The sequence below is a fragment of the Melanerpes formicivorus genome, unplaced genomic scaffold (genome assembly GCF_026170545.1).
Source record: "Melanerpes formicivorus ecotype bairdi unplaced genomic scaffold, bMelFor1.0.p_v2 SCAF_13, whole genome shotgun sequence".
NCBI lineage: Eukaryota > Metazoa > Chordata > Aves > Piciformes > Picidae > Melanerpes > Melanerpes formicivorus.
The window spans coordinates 12,350,980-12,368,952 of NW_027142365.1; the positions used below are offsets into that span (position 1 = coordinate 12,350,980).

Consider the following 17,973-nt stretch of genomic DNA (forward strand, 5'->3'; position numbering starts at 1 on the left):
TGGTGCTGTGTATTTAGGTTGTATTAAACCTGAGAGCTAGCAAAGTTACAGCCCAGGAGGAAAACAAAAGGGATATGTACCATCAATTCTTTCTGAACAGGGGGACCTTAATTAGTGAGTCAGAGGCTTCAATGCCATGTTCCTTGTGTTGGATCACTCTCATTCCAGGGAGCTCTGGACTGTTGAAAGATGTGCTAATAAAAGGTACTTTGGATAAGGTGACTCCAGTATTATTTGTGTTTAAGAATAAATAAATGAATACAAATAGCAAGGCCTTTAGACAGGGCAGGGCACATAGTCTTCTGTCTCTTGTAGGAACTGAGCATGAAAGCCAGTGTTTTGATGACCCATCAGGCTAAATACAACTTCATGGTGAGGCAACGTAAGTTAGTAGAGTTTTGATGGATTGCATTTTTCACTTGTGGTTAAGCAGTCTCTTTCAGCCTGGCACTGCTTCTATTTCACCCAAATGTAGATCCAGCATGGATCAGGGTCCTGTTGCACCAGATATGATAAAAACAGGCAAGAAAAGTCAGGAATGCAAGTTTCTAGACTCTCTTTTCATGGTCCTCATGAGTCCAGCCTTGTGGTGAGTTTTCTACTGATACTAGTTGAGATCTGTTTGAAGAGCAGTCTGATGAAGGGAAGCTAGTAGGCAGATACTGCTTGCAGGTACTGCTTCTGGTTGGATGAGGTTAAGTGAGTGCACAGACCTGTTCCAGCCTCATATGTGTGACTGTGTGTGCATGTTAGTTCAGTGTAGAAGACTGAGCTGGGGTTATTGCACCATTTTGGACCAAACACCTCCAGACTTTCAAAATGAATTATAAAGGGCTCTGACTTTTCAATCCAAACTCCATCAAATCCATTAATAAAAAAAATATAGTAGCTAGACAGTACTTTTGTGCAGTGCTACACCTTCTGTCTCAAATTAAAATATTTGGAGCTGTGGTGTCTGTTCTGAAATCCCCCCACCCCCCCAACCAGTAATTTTGCTCATATGTGACCCATAAATCTTGTCTGGTTTAAATGTTCCAACTAATAGTTAGGCAAAACGTTTAACATTATGATATGATTAACAGAGGCCATGGTTTTGGCAGGCAGGATGCTGTTTTTCTTAGGCATTGCAATTTATCCTGATTAGAGATATGAAGGAATTATTCCTCCTCTTGGAAGTTTTTTTTTCCTTCTCCTTTTCTTTATAACTGTGAGGATTTAGGGGCTGTGCCTTCGTTTTGCAGGCACATAACGTGTGATTTGGCTGGGTGTTTGAAGGGGTGATATTATAAATCTCCCAATCACCGTTGCCCAATCTGTTTTAGCATTCATGTGCCTAATTTCTGTTTGTAATCTGATTACTGGCTTGAGCTGCTCCAGCTTGCAGCCTATTGCTATGCATTTACTGTACTCCCTGGGACGCGATAGCCTGACAGCTCCAGTCGTGTGCTATGAAAAATCTCTACACGATATTGCTAAGACAGGCCTAGGGCTGTGGCTGCTTGAGAATTAGCTGCTATTGTAGTTTCTCTTTGCTGAATCCTTTGTTTGTGCAACCATGTTCAGAAATCCTTGGATCTCCAGCTATTTGGGAAATGCTAAACACTCTGAGGAGCAAGGTAAGAGTTGCAAGCAGATAGAAGAAAACGCGTTTCGTTTCTGTGTGTTTAATCTCTCTGGTGTGTGTGTGTGTATCTGTGTGTAAATATTGTTTGACTGGATCTCCTGCAGCTACATTAGCTACTTTAGCAATCAGTATGCAGTTAGTCACCTAGGCTATTTCATTATTTCCTAAAGGACACTTTTGAAAGATCCGATTAGATGGATCTTTTAATTAGCTTAGCTTGCCACCTACTTAGGGCCTTTAAATATACTAAGTAATGCTGCAAGCTTGCATCTTTTGCTTTTCTTTTCTCTTTTTTTTTTTTCCTCCCCAACCCCTCCTTAATTCAGCATTTAAAACAATTTCCTATGTAATAAATTATGGAGAGTGCTTTTTATCTGGTAGTTTGGACCGGAGAGGGAGGGGGACCTGAACGAATGGTTAAACTTGTGAGCAAGTTGGACTTGCCCTTCAGCAAATGTACTCTTAATTTTAAATACAAAAATTGTTTCTCTGTGATTGTGAGCGTGTTTAGAATTCTTCAGTGAAAGAGGGACAAAATGCTGTTGCAGAGATTTCCCTTCTGTGTATCAGGTACTGCAAAGATGAGGGTTTTTTTTTTCCCCCCCTTTAAATTAACCACTGAATTAAGACCATGTTAAAGCGATATTTCTTGGGGGGGGTATATTTCTGTTCTTTTGAAGCAGAGTTGTTTTGCTTTTTCTGCTGTGTTTGTGTTTAATTTTAAGACTTCCACGTTGTAGTGAGTAAGTTTTATTGGACTTTAATCCTCCCACATGGGGTTTAATTTGAACAGAAGGAAATACATAAAATATCAAAACTGTGTAACAATGTGTGTGTCTGGTTGGTTTTGTTCGGTTTGGGGAGGGGGGGTGAGAGAGGAGCTTGCCTTGTGAAATACAGCAGTGTTTTATTTAAGATGGTTTTGATTCTAGATCTGGTGTGTATCAATGTTTCTGACTGTGTTTCATGGGTAGCAAGAGCCAGACCAGCTTCTGTGCCCCCTCTTAGCAGCCCCACTCCCTCCCTCTCCCACCCATGCAATGAAAGCTACTTTCTTCCCTTCTCATACCCTCTCTCCAGTCTTGGCTAGGGTAGGGAGAATTTCTCTGTGGTCTACTTGTGGTTTTCATGGTGGACAGCTGTTTTAGTGCCAAAAATTTTAGGATGGGTTATATCCTGTTAGAAGAGCTATAAATTTAAGCTATGCATGGTTCTGATTAGCTAAGCCGATACTGAGCTGGGCTTTTAAAGTTACTGCATACTGTCCTCACAGTAATGTGAATCTGGCCTTTGTAGGGGATACTTAGGGCATGGAGCATTCTTATTAATGCTGTAGTGTAAAATATAATGATTTATATGCAGTTCATTCTGCTTTTGTTACAGTACTGTTTGGGTCTGTGTAATCTGCATGCTTTATTCTCCCTTTGCTTGGAAAGACAAAATGTTAACAAAAACAGGAAAAAGTTGCCTATGAAAGTTGAAGAATGCTATTAGCAAAGCTACTTGAAATCCACAGTGACTTACAGCAGCTGCCTTAAAAAATGCCTCTTTTGCACTTTTAAAGCCTCTTTATTGAGCTATTAAAATGTTTTGTTTTTTTTTTTCCTTTGTCTCTTTTTTTTTTTGTTTCTTTTTCTCTTTTTCTTTCTTCTTTTGTTTTTTTTAAGCCAACTTCCCTGGAGAGGCAGCAGAAAGAGGTGGAAGGGTGGAGGAGGGTGAAAAGCTTTGTAAGGCAGGGGCAACAGGCACACTCACTAACTTAAAGATACATTCACTAAATTAAAGAGTCAACCTTGTCTGCTAGAAAAGGTTTCATTAAAACCTTGTTGGAAAAACAAGCAACAGCCTGTGTAGGTTTTAAATCATTTTGTTAGCTCTTTTTTTGTTAGCCAGTTAGCTGCTCTTTGCAGCAGTTGAGACTGAGAGCAAAAGGGATGTTGCTGCTTTTGAATAATTCTGAAGTCCATATTGTATGATACTGAGGTCTGACTTGTTGAAAAATAGAATGGGCACTGCATCAGTGACCAACTGTTTGGTGTTTATGAATTTAGGGTCTTGGGGTAGTTGACTTAATACAGATGAGCATGAAGGGGCAATTACTTCCCATTGCAAGTAAATTAGTAGTAGCTTTGTGTGGTTTTCAGCAGCAGACACAGGCTAGGTGCTCCCCTGCTTCCTGGCAGACTGCTCTCTATGGTCTCTCAATAGCATCCTCATAGCTGAACAGAGGGAGCTGGTTCTTGGAGCCCTGGACCTCCTCACCACTGATCATTGGTTAGATCCCACTGGTTATCAGCTCTGCTGATGCTTTTGACTGTAGAAATGAAAAAGTTAAATCTGGAGGGGGAGAAGGGAAGCTTGCCCATGTTCCTCTCTGAAAGTAAGCATGTTCTAAGAGTATTGAGGGGGAAAAAAAACCCATGGAAGCTTTCAAACAGTAGACAGCCTTCTGAAATACTGCTGTCATGGATGGTGCAGTACTGTTTCTGCAACAGTTCCTAAGCTGGGCATCTCTGCCTTCTGCAGTGAATATGTGGTTTTTATGGTATTGCTAGGCTGCAGCCAAAAAGGTTCTTGCTGCTTGCAGCAATTCTCATTTGCAGAGTGCTTATAAACAACCCATTTTACCCATTTACTGCCTGGTTTATAAACTGGCAAACTGAGTCAAGGGGTTTAAATGATAACCCCAGGCTGTGGTGGTAAACCATGAATGGTGGGATTAGAACATGGTAGTTCATGCTTTTGATGTTTGCTGTCTGTGCTCAGTTCTGCAAGGTCTTGGTTTATCACTGTCTTGGACATGACAGTTTGTGGCCCTTTGGCTAGAGGGGAGGCTGCTGTACAGTGGAGAAGGCTATGATTGGAGACTTTAACCTACTTTCCTGACAGTTTCTCATTTATTCAAGCACTTTCATTATGGTGTGCTTCTGTCATTTCACAGATTTTGACAAAGAGAACTCAATCAGATTTAAACCTTCACGATTGCTCCAAAGGAAGAGAGCACTAAGGTAAGGCTGAGCTTTTCTTGCCCCCTGTGCATCACACAGGTTGCACAACTGTAACTTACAGCCATTGCTTGCATCCACATTTATGCTTTTGTCAGAGAAAATTAGTATTAGTCCTCTTGCAGGACTAAACTTCAGCTGAAGAGGTATTAAAACCACCAAGTGTCTCCCAAGAAATGTGAACATTTGTAACTGGCATTGCTAAGGCAAAAGTCCCACTCTGCACTGAGCTTCCTGCAATGCCCATTTTGCCCTGTGTGGCACGGACACAGTACAGACATTTAGGGAACTAGCCTGGAAAACTGATCTGACTGAAAAAGAAGGTGGCTGAAGTTGGTGAATGAACAATACAGCCATGCAGAGAGCTTTGTCAGCATGTGGGAGGGCAACACTGCAGAGAAGAATGGAGAGGTGATGTTGCTGCTTCCTTGCAGGACCATGCATTATGCCTTCAGTCTTAGGTTCCACAAGGCTGAGTAAGGGGATGCAGTTCACAGTGAAAGGTCACATTCCCTCTCTCTTCCCATCCTTGCTCCAACCATGTTTGGTGTCCACCCTTGTGCTTGCAGGACTCATTCATAATGGCACAGTGAGGAAGTCAAGGAGTAGGGAACTGATCCTTGCCCCAGCAACCAGCTGCTTTGTTGGTCCAAGAGCACAGGAATACACAAGCCTTAGGCACTCAGGCTCATGTTTATAAGCATTTCATCAATCCCCTTCAGGAGCATACCTGATTTTCTTCCATGTTGTTTCTTAGGTGCTGTAGAGGGAAGGAGGGAACAAGTACACAAGAGACATTGTATTATGGAGGGCAGGTAGGGGAAAGTGAGAGATGAGGGTGGGAGAGAAGGATGTGACTGCAGAATGGACCTTTTACATAAGAGGCCAGGAAAGGAAGCTCTCCTGGAAGTAGAGAGAACTAAAATGAGTACCAAGCACCTAGCTGACAGGTACAAAAGTGAATTTTCATGCGTTTCAGTCACAATCTCAGTATGCCCTATAGCTTTAATCTAGACTGCAGGACATCTGGATCAAACTTCTGCTTGCTTTTGGACGTGTAACTAGGTTAGTGGGACAGCTATTTAGAAACTGTATGATGCTGCTGCAGCAGCAGATGAAGTTTTCAGCCTGGAATCCCTGATGTATAGAAGCAGCCCACACTTACTTTGGAAGCTCAAGACCAGTGTAACTACTGAGACTGTGGATTTACTCTACTAATGCCACGTTATGTGTTGTTTTTAAAGAAGAACTATTGAGGTTTTGAAATGTTCATGCCTGTGTTTTAGTGGTAATTGTATGAATTCCTGAACATTGGAGAGTATAACGAGTTGTTTGGGAACCTGAGGCCAAACCACACACAAATCCTGTGTGAAACAAACTCATAAACCATCATCACAGGCTGTATTTCAGGCAAGCAAAGGAGAAAAGTTCCTCTGTCAGTGCCCAGGGACTTTTAGGAGGAATTCTTGCAAATTTCTATGTGATTTTTTTGTTGTTGTTCATTTGGAGAAACCCATGTATGCCTTAAATTATATTCATGCTATATGTGCATAGCCTAGCTGCTAAGTGCAGCTGCTTGGTGCTGGCTCATGGAATCTGCAAGTAAATTTATAGCACCACTTGAGAAAGTATGAAAAGCAAAGGTGAGATGTAGTTGTGATACTTCTACAACAGGGTTGTGGATGAGTCTGAAGGTCCAAGTCTGACAGTCTGGCTCTGCCTTAGCAATTAAATTGATGCTCCAACTGCTCCTTTAGCAGAGAAACTAATAAAGCAGGGATTGATAGATCCCTTTGAGGAAAAAGGAGAATCTTGCTGAGGAATTACTGAAGGGATTTTTGGAAGCACACTCCTATGGGTAGCATCCTGTAATATTTTATCTCTTTTTTTTGTGTTAATATGGGCTGCCTGGGGAGGTGGTGGAGTCACCATCACTGGAGGTGTTTAGGAGGAGACTTGATGGGGTGCTTGGTTGCATGGTTTTGTTGATTAGATGGCGTTGGATGATGGATTAGATGTGATAATCTTGAAGGTCTCTTCCAACCTGGTCTGGTCTGGTCTGTTCTGTCCTATTCTGTTCTGTCCTATTCTGTTCTGTCCTATTCTGTTCTGTCCTATTCTGTTCTGTTCTGGTCTGTTCTATTCTGTTCCTCTCCCTGTTCCTCTCCCTGTTCCTCTCCCTGTTCCTCTCCCTGTTCCTCTCCCTGTTCCTCTCCCTGTTCCTCTCCCTGTCCCTCTCCCTGTCCCTCTCCCTGTCCCTCTCCCGTTCTATTTGTAATTGCTTTAACATCATTCCAACATCAATTTAGATTCCTAATGAATGTTCTTGTTGAATACTGTAGCATGCCCTAAATGTGCTTACTTTCGTTTTTGGAACTGATTTTATGTATGCATCTCTAAATACCAACTGTTAGATTTGACTGTGTCAGCTTCAGATCAACGCTCTGCCTCTGAATTCGCTGTGCTACTGAAAGCAATGCAGTCATTACAGTGGTTTAAAACATCTTGTCTTTCTAACGTGTAAATATCTAAACCAAACAATGCCACCTGCAGCTTGTGAGAAAGGAAAACCTCTTATGTTCTGGATGAAATAGCTATTATATGAAGGTAATTAATCACTTGAAAATCAACGAGTAAATGGAAGTTGACAGTCTAGGGGGAAAATGGAAAATGAGAGCACAGGGGAAACTGCAACAGGATTTTCAGAGAGCAGATAACTGTGATGCTCTGTAGCCCAGCAAGAGTTAAGCTCAAGAAATTTGTAGTTATTAAAAGGATTTTAATGCAATCTGCCAGTGAGCAAAGGTTGGAAGCCACCCTCGGTGCAAAGAAGGAGGGAGCTCACATACAGGAAGAGCTGGATGACCTTGAGTAGTAATAGAAAAAGGATGTAATGTAATAATGCTAAGTGCACAGTTGTGCATTTGGGACTGATAAATTTTTCTGTCACTTGCAACTGATGAAAGCAAAGCTTTGGCATATCAGTTGCTCATGCAGGATTGAGCAACCAATACAGTGCTGATAAAAAAGGCAAATATCGTGTAGATCCTGACATTTGTGTGGCTAGTCATGTAATAATGCTTTCTCTACTGAAATGCCTGGGTTCATAAGACATTGCTGAGACCCAGGTCTGGAATCAAGACTATCAAATTCTGGTCACTGTGTACAATAGAGATGACTTAAAACTGCAATAGGTAGTTTTTGAATGTTTTTACAGTTAACCAATGAAACTGAGAGCCTGTCTTGGGGAAGCTGAGTAGATGTGAAAAGCATCTGTTAAGGAAAATAAAGGCAACCAGCAACACTGGCATGAGAACAAATGGATGGAAACCCAGTGAAAGACATTTAGACTGGGTTTAGAGGGTCTCTGCAACTCCCTGAAGTTTGGAGGAGGGGATAGGAGTGATTCTAATGGATTGGCAGCATTTAAGCTTGCTGTGGAGTCCAATAACACAGTTCTTATTAGAAGCAGTGGGCTACTGCCAGTCCTGATTTGCTATGATTTCATCCTTGGAAATTTGTGTGGGACTGAGGGATAGTTGGGGATGTTACTGCCCAGGATTTTGCTGTAGGAGTGACTGCTTTGCTGTACAGAGTCCCATGTTTATAGAAACTTAAGGTGCTGTGCTGTCACAAGCCTTATGGAAGCAATCGGAGATGCTGCTAAATAAAGCCCAGGTATTCAAAAGTGCTGAGCTGGGTCCCTCATCACTTCTAAGACAAGTCCTAAGTAATCAAATCAATTTGACAAAATAAATTTGGGGGTTGATTTATATCCTTAGGCAAATATTATTCCCATTTTTTGAAATTCATCCTTGGCCAAGAGGAGCAGAAACTGCTTTCAAATGGAAACTGGGAACCTCTCCACAGAGGGGCTCTCCAGAAGCTGTATCTGTAAGCAAATAACATATTGTGAGGCTAATAAGAATGATGTCTGTTGGCAGTGTGGGGTTAGGCACACAAAAACATGCAGTTCACTGTCTGGGCCTCAGCTGACACACTCACCCATTTCTTTGTGGCTGCTCTGTGCTGGTTTTCTTTTTAATTTGACTTTGCCTTTTTGGCTAGTTCCTTTAAAGTGTTTTTGTCCTGTAAGGCTGCACAATTTTCTGTAATGGACAGCTTATTGCAGCTCTTCATCTTCTATCTGCCGTTCTCTGGAGTGGCTAACATTGCTTTTCTTGGCAGTACCTGGAATAATTTCTCTAAGTGCTGTTGTTGGAGACAATTTGCAGCAGGTGGCATGGTGCCCAAATGTGACACAGCCCAGTTTCTTTATTGTCTTTTCAAGGCTTTTATTCTCTCCTCAATGTCTTACAAAAGAATATTATTTATAAACACTAAAGAGGCAAAAAAAAACACCCCAACCCTTCTTGGAGTTTATGTAAAATGCTACTCTTCATTATATGTTAAAAGTCTTTTCAAAGAGAAATCTTCTTCTGGAATAGTGAGTGCAGAACACTTTTTTTTTCCTGCTGTTTTCTCTCTTCTAACCCTCGATCCTTAGGGAAGGATTTTCCAACAGCAAGTCTGTGCAGTTTGTCTCTGTGTAGGATGACAGTAAATAGTCTGGCACGTCACTGCCATGGCCTAGGATCACTGTGGGGATTTGTATCTGTTACACCTCTCTTCACAGATTACTAAACATTTTAAGACAAGATTTCTTCTGCCTAGCTGGGCTAATTTAGAAGTTATTACACCTCACCTGGAGTACTGCGTCCAGCTCTGCAGCCCTCAGCACAGGAGGGACATGGACTTGGTGGAGCAGGTCCAGAGGAGGGCCACAAAAATGAGTGGGGGGATGGAACACCACTGCTAGAGGGCAGGCTGAGGGAGCTGGGGTTGTTCAGCCTGGAGAAAAGAAGGCTCCAGGGAGACGTAATAGCAACCTTCCAGTACCTGAAGGAGGCTACAAGGAGCTGCAGAGGGACTGTTTGCAAAGGCTTGCAGTGATAGAACAGGGGGCAATGGTTTGAAATTAGAGAAGGGCAGATTTAGATTGGATGTTAGGAATAAATTCTCTAGCCTGAGGGTGGTGGAACACTGGAACAGGTTGCACAAGGAGGTAGTTGAAGTCCCATCCCTGGAGATACTCAGGGTCAGGCTCAGCAAGGCTCTGAGCAACCTGGAGATGTCCCTGCTGTCTGCAGAGAGACTAGATAAACCTTTGGAGGTCCCTTCCAACCCAAACCATTGTATGATTCTCTAACAGCAGAATGCAGCAGTTATCTCGGGTTTTGTGCTCACTTCGTTTACCTTCAAGGAGGAACTCTTCCTCCAAAAAAATATCTCTGTAAACAGTATCTACTTTAACCGTTATAGCACCTACATTTTACAGTTACAGCTTCTAGCTTTCATGAACATATTTAAAGAGAGACTTTGTGTCATCTAAGTGAGCATTTTTGCTTTTTTTTTGAAAAGACAAGGAATAAAAGTAAATGATCTACCAAGTCATGGAAGAGGCAGAGCTCAGTGCAGCAACAGGGCAGTCGTGCAGAAGGCTTCTCGTGGAGTGTACGTACAGTACTGAACCTGATGAAATGTGCTTTTATGAGGAATCATTTGGTATGGGTCATTTCAAATGTAATTGCTAGTAGAGCGTTTTGAAGGCAGTTTCCAGTCAGTAATTCAATGCAAAAATGTGTCACAGGCAGTTCCAAACAAGTTTCAGATTATGTTAGGTTTGGCTCTGGGAGTTTCTTGGGGTTATTTCTTACTTTGTTCTTATGGAAAATATTTTCATTGGTATCTCTGTTAGACTATCTTGCAGTAAATTGGTTGCATCTTGGCTTTATTTGATTTGTAGCAGAAACATCCACAGATCTGTAAACCAGATGTTGCTTTCAGTTTTCAGAAGGAGTTCTCATTGGAAGATAAAGAAGAACTAGCAAACAGCACAAAGGATATTGATGCTAATCTCTTAGCAGTACTTCCAAAAGGTAAGTAAGGGAGATGCATTATGGGCATAAATGGTAATGTAACAGCATGTGAAGTTTAATCTATGCAAGTGCAAGGCACAATTAAAATCACTTAGACACAGATGTTTTGTGAAGGGGTTTCTTTTCCCTGTGTAGTATCTGTGGGGGACAAACCAGGGGATGAACCACAGTCCTCTTTTACACGGCCTTGTTTCATCCCTGCTTCATAAACTTCAGCTTTGTTTACTCAGTTTTTAATAGGCTAAGAAGTAGTTGGAATTCAAAACTTCAGAGAGGTTTCTTTGTATAGTTAGATTAATACTGAACTAAAACTTAGCAACTTGGCTTGTAGTCATGGCTCTTTCCAGTCCCCTTGGGTGGTTGATAGAATCACTGTGCTTGACCAGCTGAATACACTGAGTTTTAGTCCTGCATGCTAAAGGACTGGCACTGCATATGGGGTTTGGGATATTATATTCTTTTAAACTTCTGTCTTAGTCTGAATAACTTAGAAAGAAAACAGCAGTTCTTTCTTTATCTTTTGACACAGATGAAGTAGAGGTGAGAACTAATTCCTTTGAACTATTTAGAGGAAATCACAATCTGCTTGGAAATCCTTCTTGACCAGTAAAGGATTACATTCGACCTGAAACCCATATGTAACTGACATAAAGATGTTCCCTTTATTTGGGGGTGTTGTAGATATCAGAAGTGTGTGTAAGCTGATGGTATTTACCCTCTTTAGACAAACTACAAGGCTGGATGTAAAGAAAATGTCACTACTTGTGGAGTTCCTTTAGAAGGAAGTTCTTCTTCCAGCATAGCCTTTAGATGATGTGCTTACTTTTATAATGTCATAGCAGATGTTCAGAGAGAGACTTCATCTGCACAATGATGGACTAGAGTGATATGCATTTATGCAGTACTGCTGTCACAGAAAAGCTCTGCAGATGTTGGCCAACCCAGCTGAAACTACTGTCTGGAATCTCAAGTGTGGAAAAAGTGTAAGGCAGCATAGAGTAGTCCCATGCTATTTTTATCTCTTCTTGTTTGGGAAGGTGTTGGAGAGATGCTTCATGAGGTTAGTGCTCTTTTTAGGGTTGCAAAGCAGTAGTAGAATCTCTGGAACTTCAGCTAACACATAGCAAGAGAGTGTTGAGCTAATGCTGCTGGGAGTTCTTTGGATGTTCCACATTTCTTTTGTGCAGACAACTTATAGTCAAGTTTCCTTTTTGGGGTGGTGGTGGGGAAAGACAACTTCAGTATATGAGGCCAATGCATTAGAGCTTTACTAGCACTGTGTGGAAGGCTTCTTCTTTGATGATAGCTTTATGGTAGCTAAGGAGGAAAATTGTTCAGGATTTGGATGGAATGTTATTGACTGTGAGCTGTGGAGGCCTTTGACCTATCTGAAGTAGCAGAACAATTGCAGGTTTTGTTTTGACCATTTTATGTCTGTATAGTTAACAGATGGAACAGAAAAACTGACAGGCAGAGGAGCAAACTTTAACAGAAGTAGATTTGACAGAGGTGGGAGCAAAGTATTTATGGGAAATCATTCCCTCTGGTGTGAATGTGAGATGAAGGCTGGTTTCATAAGTTCTGTTTGTGCTAGCAGTGGAATTGTATTGAGTAGGCAGCAGTGGGAACTGCTTCTGCAGTGAGGGAATGCTCCTCTTTGCTTTGATGCTGGTTCAGGATGCAGATTTTGCATTGCCCAAGTCCAGCTCCCAGCCATCTCCAGAGATGTGCCTGGAGTTTGCTGACTTTCTCTTGCACTGTCATTCTGCTCAACAGAATAGGTTTTGCTGCACATGCTGAAACTAGGCATGGAACAAGTGACCCTAGGGTTAACACTGTCGGCTACCTGCATTCTTAGCCAATTTGCACTACTAGTTGCATCAAGTATATATGCAGTAGATTTCATTTTTTTTCATGGCATGATGCCAATCTGAGCTAACCTGGCTTGAGAAACTGAAGTGGGGAGCTGGAGTCTGCTTTTTGTAAAAATGTAGGCTGAAGGAGCTGTTCAGCAGAGTGGCCCAGATGATCTCTTTCCCCTGTTAATCACACGTTCTCAGTAGGCACTCTGCTGTAGCCTCAGATGCACAGATGTTCCTGCCTTGTTCATTTGCTTCTCTGAGCAGTCATGATCAGAATCATTGATTCCTGCTGATCCAAGGTATTTCACATGGAGTCCTAGTAGCTTTTCAGCATGTCAGGTTGATACGACAGCCGACGTCAGTAGCAGCTGTGTGCATCTGTGAGGTGTGTGCACTGCTACTGACTAGAGCCAACTTCCTGGATGTGTGCAAAGAAGATGAAGCCATGACTTAGCTGTGCTTGTAAGCTCTTGCAGTAGAGGAAAGGGAGAGAAGGTGCACCTAGCCTTTAAAAGGGTGCTATTTCAATAATGATTATCTTCTAAGTATCTAGAGATAAGTGTCCAAGTCTGTTGAGGGGAACAAAAAAAGCTGATAGATTTACTTCTGCAGTGGTGTGGAAGTGTCTGCTAGAGACTCATGACTCATCAGGCATTTCTGATGGCAATCCAGGGCTGATTTAGCCAGCTGTAGACTTTAGCTTGCCTTAACTTTTGATCCCTGAATCAGCAGGATCAGCACCCCAGAGGTTCATTGCATCAGAATAGGTGCACCACATCCATGCCACTACAGTGATACAGGGTGGGTGTGTGGGGACAGGTAGTTAGGCACAGATCCACCCCTCAGCCTACTGCATCCTTTGACAGCCTGGATGGTTTCTCTTCCTGATGGTTCAAAGTCACATCACACTTGTTTTTGTAGCACTCACTGCTTCAGTGTGGTTTGCAAACATCTCTGGTAACTCTGCACATGTAGCTTTGTATATAGGAATTACCTCATCTGCCATGGCTCTTGTGGGTTCACTACTATTTTGTCAACTGGGACAGCTGTCTGCTGGCGTATAGCACCACCTAAGAGTATTGGGGGAGAGAAGGAAAGTGTGTTCAATTAAAACTACAAGGGAAGATCAGCAAAGCAAAGATCAGAGTGTCATGAGAGTACATATTAATTTTCACTCCAGTCAAGACTCACTGGGATTCTGGGGGCAATAGGAGGAATTGGAGATAAGTAAGGACTAAAGAACACAGTTTCTTTGTAAACCTAAGTCAGTCCACAACCTGTATGCATAGAGGGTAAACTAACTCCATACTACCTGCTTTTGAGATAGGTTACTACAGTGTGTGGGCTTGACCTCAGCTAATGAAAATACAACTTGTCCAGTGTATACCAGATCTTACACAACTGCTAGGATGACATAGTAGAATCTAGCCTAGCCTGGAAGTATTCAAAGCAGAGGACTACAACAAGAGGACAGTCTCAGGCTGCACCAGGGGAAGTTTAGGCTCCAGGTGAAGAGAAATTTTTTCACAGAGAGAGTTGTGAGTTGTTGGAATGGGCTGCCCAGGGAGGTGGTGGAGTCACCATCCCTGGAGGTGTTTAAGAGGGGATTGGGCATGGTGCTTGGTGCCATGGTTTAGTAGTCATAAGGTGTTGGGTGACAGGTTGGGCTTGATGCTGTGTGATTCTATGACTCCTTGGTGTTTACACCTATGTGCCTAATGCTTTCTTGTTTCTCAGCGAATGCTATTTCAAACCTCTTAATTTGATTTTGACTGTTCCTTCTTACTCTAGAGTATTTTAGCAAGTTTCTGTGAGTTTCTGAAACTTAGTAGCTTATCAAGTGTATAATCTTTTGTTGTCTCAGTTTCAGAATTAAGAAAACTGTTTGAACCAAACAACCGAGATTTTTTGGAAATGAAAAGGTAAAAAGCAAAAAACAACCAAACCACCACAGTCTTTGGCCCATAAAACAAAACACTCAGCTTGTTTTGTTACTTCCTCTTAGAAAAATTTCCCCTCAGCTCTTCAGAGGTGCCCAGATTTCACATTTTTTCACCTCTTTTCTTTTCCTTTTTTTTCCCCCCCCAGGAAAGAGAGGATAGCCAGACGCTTAGAGGGAATTGAAAATGACACCCAACCCATGCTCCTCCAGAACTGCCCAGGCTCGGTCGCACACCGTTTACTAGAGGAGGATACACCAAGGTACATGCGTGCAACTGATCCATACAGCCCCCACTTAGGTGAGTAGTACACAGCAGTCAGTCTTGCACTGCTGGATTACTTCGTGTTTACTCTCCTGTCATTTGTGCAGTGAATGGAAAGGAGCGTTACGGAAGAGCTGTGGGGTTTTAACCAGACCTTTGATTCTCCAGTTGCCTTATGGATAATCGGCTGCTTTCAAATCCTGTTTTAAAACACTAGTAATTTGGGATGAGACTCTTAAAGAATTACAACTAATGAATAGAATAGAATAGAATAGAATAGAATAGAATAGAATAGAATAGAATAGAATAGAATAGAATAGAATAGACCAGACCAGACCAGACCAGACCAGACCAGACCAGACTGGAAGAGACCTTCAAGATCATTGCATCCAACCTATCATCCAACCACCTAATCAACTAAACCAAGCACCCTATCAAGTCTCCTCCTGAACACCTCCAATGATGGTGACTCCACCACCTCCCCAGGCAGCCCATTCCAATGGGCAATCACTCTCTCTGTGTAGAACTTCTTCCTAACCTCCAGCCTAAACCTCCCCTGGTGCAGCTTGAGACTGTGTCCTCTTGTTCTGGTGCTGCTTGCCTGGGAGAAGAGACCAACCTCCGCCTGTCTACAACCTCCCTTCAGGTAGTTGTAGAGAGCAATAAGGTCACCCCTGAGTTTCCTCTTCTCCAGGCTCCCTCAGTCTCTTCTCATAGGGCTTGTGTTCCAAACCCATCACCAGCTTTGTTGCCCTTATTTCTTAATCTTATGTGCTTTTGAAGACCTAAGTGCAAAAATAGAATGTCCAGTGTGCAGTCACTGCTATGCTTTGTTTGTAACAAATGGGAAGTTTTAAGTTCCCCTGCTTGTGAGTGGTGGGCAGGGTACTCGAGGTTTTGGGATGGACTTCCTCATGTGTGTTGTATTTTTGACAGGAAGATCAAATGAAGAGGAGGAAACTTCAGATTCTTCTGTAGAAAAACAACCCAGATCATCCAGATACCGAACAGAAATCACAGGAGGTAACACAGAGCCCTCGTATAGCACAGGAAACATGGATGTCCAGGAGCTAGAGTCAAAAGCAGAAAGAATAGCGAGGTACAAGGCAGAGAGGCGGCGCCAGCTGGCAGAGAAGTACGGATTATCCCTGGATTCTGACTTGGATTCCGACTACTCATCCAGATACACGCGGGCAAGGAGAGATCACGACAATGTAGAAAGGAAGGGAGTGAAAAGTGAAAGGCAAGATGATCAGAACAAAGACTCTGGCTCCCTGTATTTGTCCAGAACTGAGACAAAGGAGTCAAAGAGTGTGATTTCTGAATCCAAAGAGTACTCCAGCCATGAAAAAGATGGTGTTCCAGATAAAGAAGACCTTTCAAATGAGAAGAGTGTTAGAAAAGCAGATGATGACAGTGCCATTAAACAGGCATCTGACCCCTCAGCAACCTTGGATAGTTCTGTCTCCCTTTCACTTTCTGGACGAGAATCTTCCTCCTGTACCGAAGTGCCAATATCACCAAAGCAAACCCCCAGAGAGTCCCTTTCTTCACCCAAGCGGGCAGCCTCACCAACCCATTTGCAGAATGACCAGCCCTTGCACAGTAACATCAGACAAAGGTAAGCACCATTGTGACTTGTTTGTTTATGCAGTAGATTCCTTTATCTTAAACCAGCTTCTGCAGCAACGGCTGCAGTATGTAGGACAATATTTATTGCCCTTGGAGAATGTGTTTAGTGGCTTTAGCTGTCTCAGGCTGAACTGGTAGGGCCGAATCACAGGGCCTTTCTGATACAAGGAAGTGGGTATCTATTTCTGTGATTAGATATGTCCTTGGTTTCACTTTGTATTTATAGAATTACTGCTAAAATTAGGCCCTTGGCAGGGGGGGTGGGGAGGAGTGGAATAACTGATGTTTAAGATATTTATACAGGCTAGGAATTGAAGCAGTTAGGGTTCTAAATCTGCTGCCTTTTTTGCTATTTTTTCCCCCATAACCTGTTAGAGCAAGCCTTTTATTTCTTTTTTAGTTTTTGTCCCCTGTATCCTGTAATTGTTTGGGTGGGAGTTTCCAAGTAAAGGCAAATTGTTTCTCAGAGTGGATTTGAATAGCTTCATGATGGCTTCTGCCAATATAAAATATTCTCAAGAGTTAAGAGCTGAAAAGTGTCTTGGGTCAGTTGAAATAAGAGCTGATTTTGTTTTCCTGCTGTGAAAATATAAAAGCCCCTTTTGAACTGTGATAGTTAATCTTTCAGATGATATGAGAGTGATGTGTGTGAAGGGGCAGAGGGGACAGTTAAAATTCCATGCTGAATTTGGAAAGCAAAGCCTCCCTCATGGTGTGCAAAATTACTTCAGGTCTGACAAATTTTCACTCATTTCACGTTGTGGTTTCATGCTGCAGTGTAAAACCAGGCTGTCAAAGTGTTTTGGTGACTGAAAGCAAAGCATGGCAAAGAATTTTTTTTTTTAAGAGGATGATCTCCTCTTAAATGTAATGCTTTTTATTGCTAGCTAGGTGCATCAAAGGAAAATAACAACTGCAAAAGACTTAAATGTTGCAGCTAAAAATGATGTAAACCGTAATGAGAACTCAACTGTAAATACATCTGCATCACACTAAGCAGTGCTGACTGTTATCCATTGTCTGGATACACATATAGGCAGCAGGTGGTATTTAAAAGGTGAAGTTGCCTGGAGCCCATTCTTCATTTTAGTACCCCTGACAACTTCCAGTGCATGCTCATTGGTGTGATATTCAGATTTAAGAATAACCTCTCCAATATCCCTGGTTTTGAATGGTGAAGAAGTCATTGCATGTTTCCGTGCAGTCTGGCTACAGTCACTGTGTAGTAATTTGCTAGGAGGTCATCTGCACAAGCAAAACAAGGGCTTACACCAGTTTTCCAGCTGGCTGCTGTCTTCATAGATTCATAGAATGGGTTAGGTTAGAAGGGACCTTAAAGATCATCCCTTTCCAACCCTCCTGCCATGGGCAGGGACACCTTCCACTAGTCCAGGTTGCTCAAGGCTTCTGATATAGCCTGGCCTTGAATACCTCCAGGAAAGGGGCTTCTATGACCTCCCTGGGCAGCCTGTTCCAGCGTCTCACCACCCTCACTGTAAAGAACTTCTTCATAATATGCCATCTAAACATCACCTCTTCAAGTTTCAATCCATTCCTTCTCACCCTGTCACTACAAGCTCTTGGAAAATGTCCCTTTCTGGCTTTCTGAGGCCCCCCTTCAGGTACTGAAAGGCTGCTCTAAGGTCTCCCCAGAGCCTTCTCTTCACCATGCTAAACAGCCCCAACTCCTTCAGCCTGTCCCTATAG

The 17,973-nt window shown here is 42.4% G+C and overlaps 1 protein-coding gene across 21 annotated transcripts in view; it reads left to right on the forward strand.

The window, feature by feature from the left end:
• Nucleotides 1–17,973, forward strand: part of SVIL (supervillin) — a 107,920-nt gene that overhangs the window by 34,744 nt on the left and 55,203 nt on the right. For 9 of the 21 annotated variants that reach the window (XM_068146185.1, XM_068146189.1, XM_068146190.1 and 6 more), the window contains exons 1-6: nt 1,473–1,616; nt 4,566–4,632; nt 10,477–10,568; nt 14,295–14,352; nt 14,519–14,670; nt 15,571–16,255. In XM_068146185.1, coding sequence (XP_068002286.1) covers nt 1,556–1,616; nt 4,566–4,632; nt 10,477–10,568; nt 14,295–14,352; nt 14,519–14,670; nt 15,571–16,255 — 1,115 coding nt within the window. In that variant the 5' untranslated portion in view covers nt 1,473–1,555. Of the gene's footprint in view, nt 1–1,471; nt 1,617–4,565; nt 4,633–10,476; nt 10,569–14,294; nt 14,353–14,518; nt 14,671–15,570; nt 16,256–17,973 lie in introns of those variants that run through there. The other 12 variants (XM_068146179.1, XM_068146181.1, XM_068146182.1 and 9 more) reach the window with 8 other exon arrangements.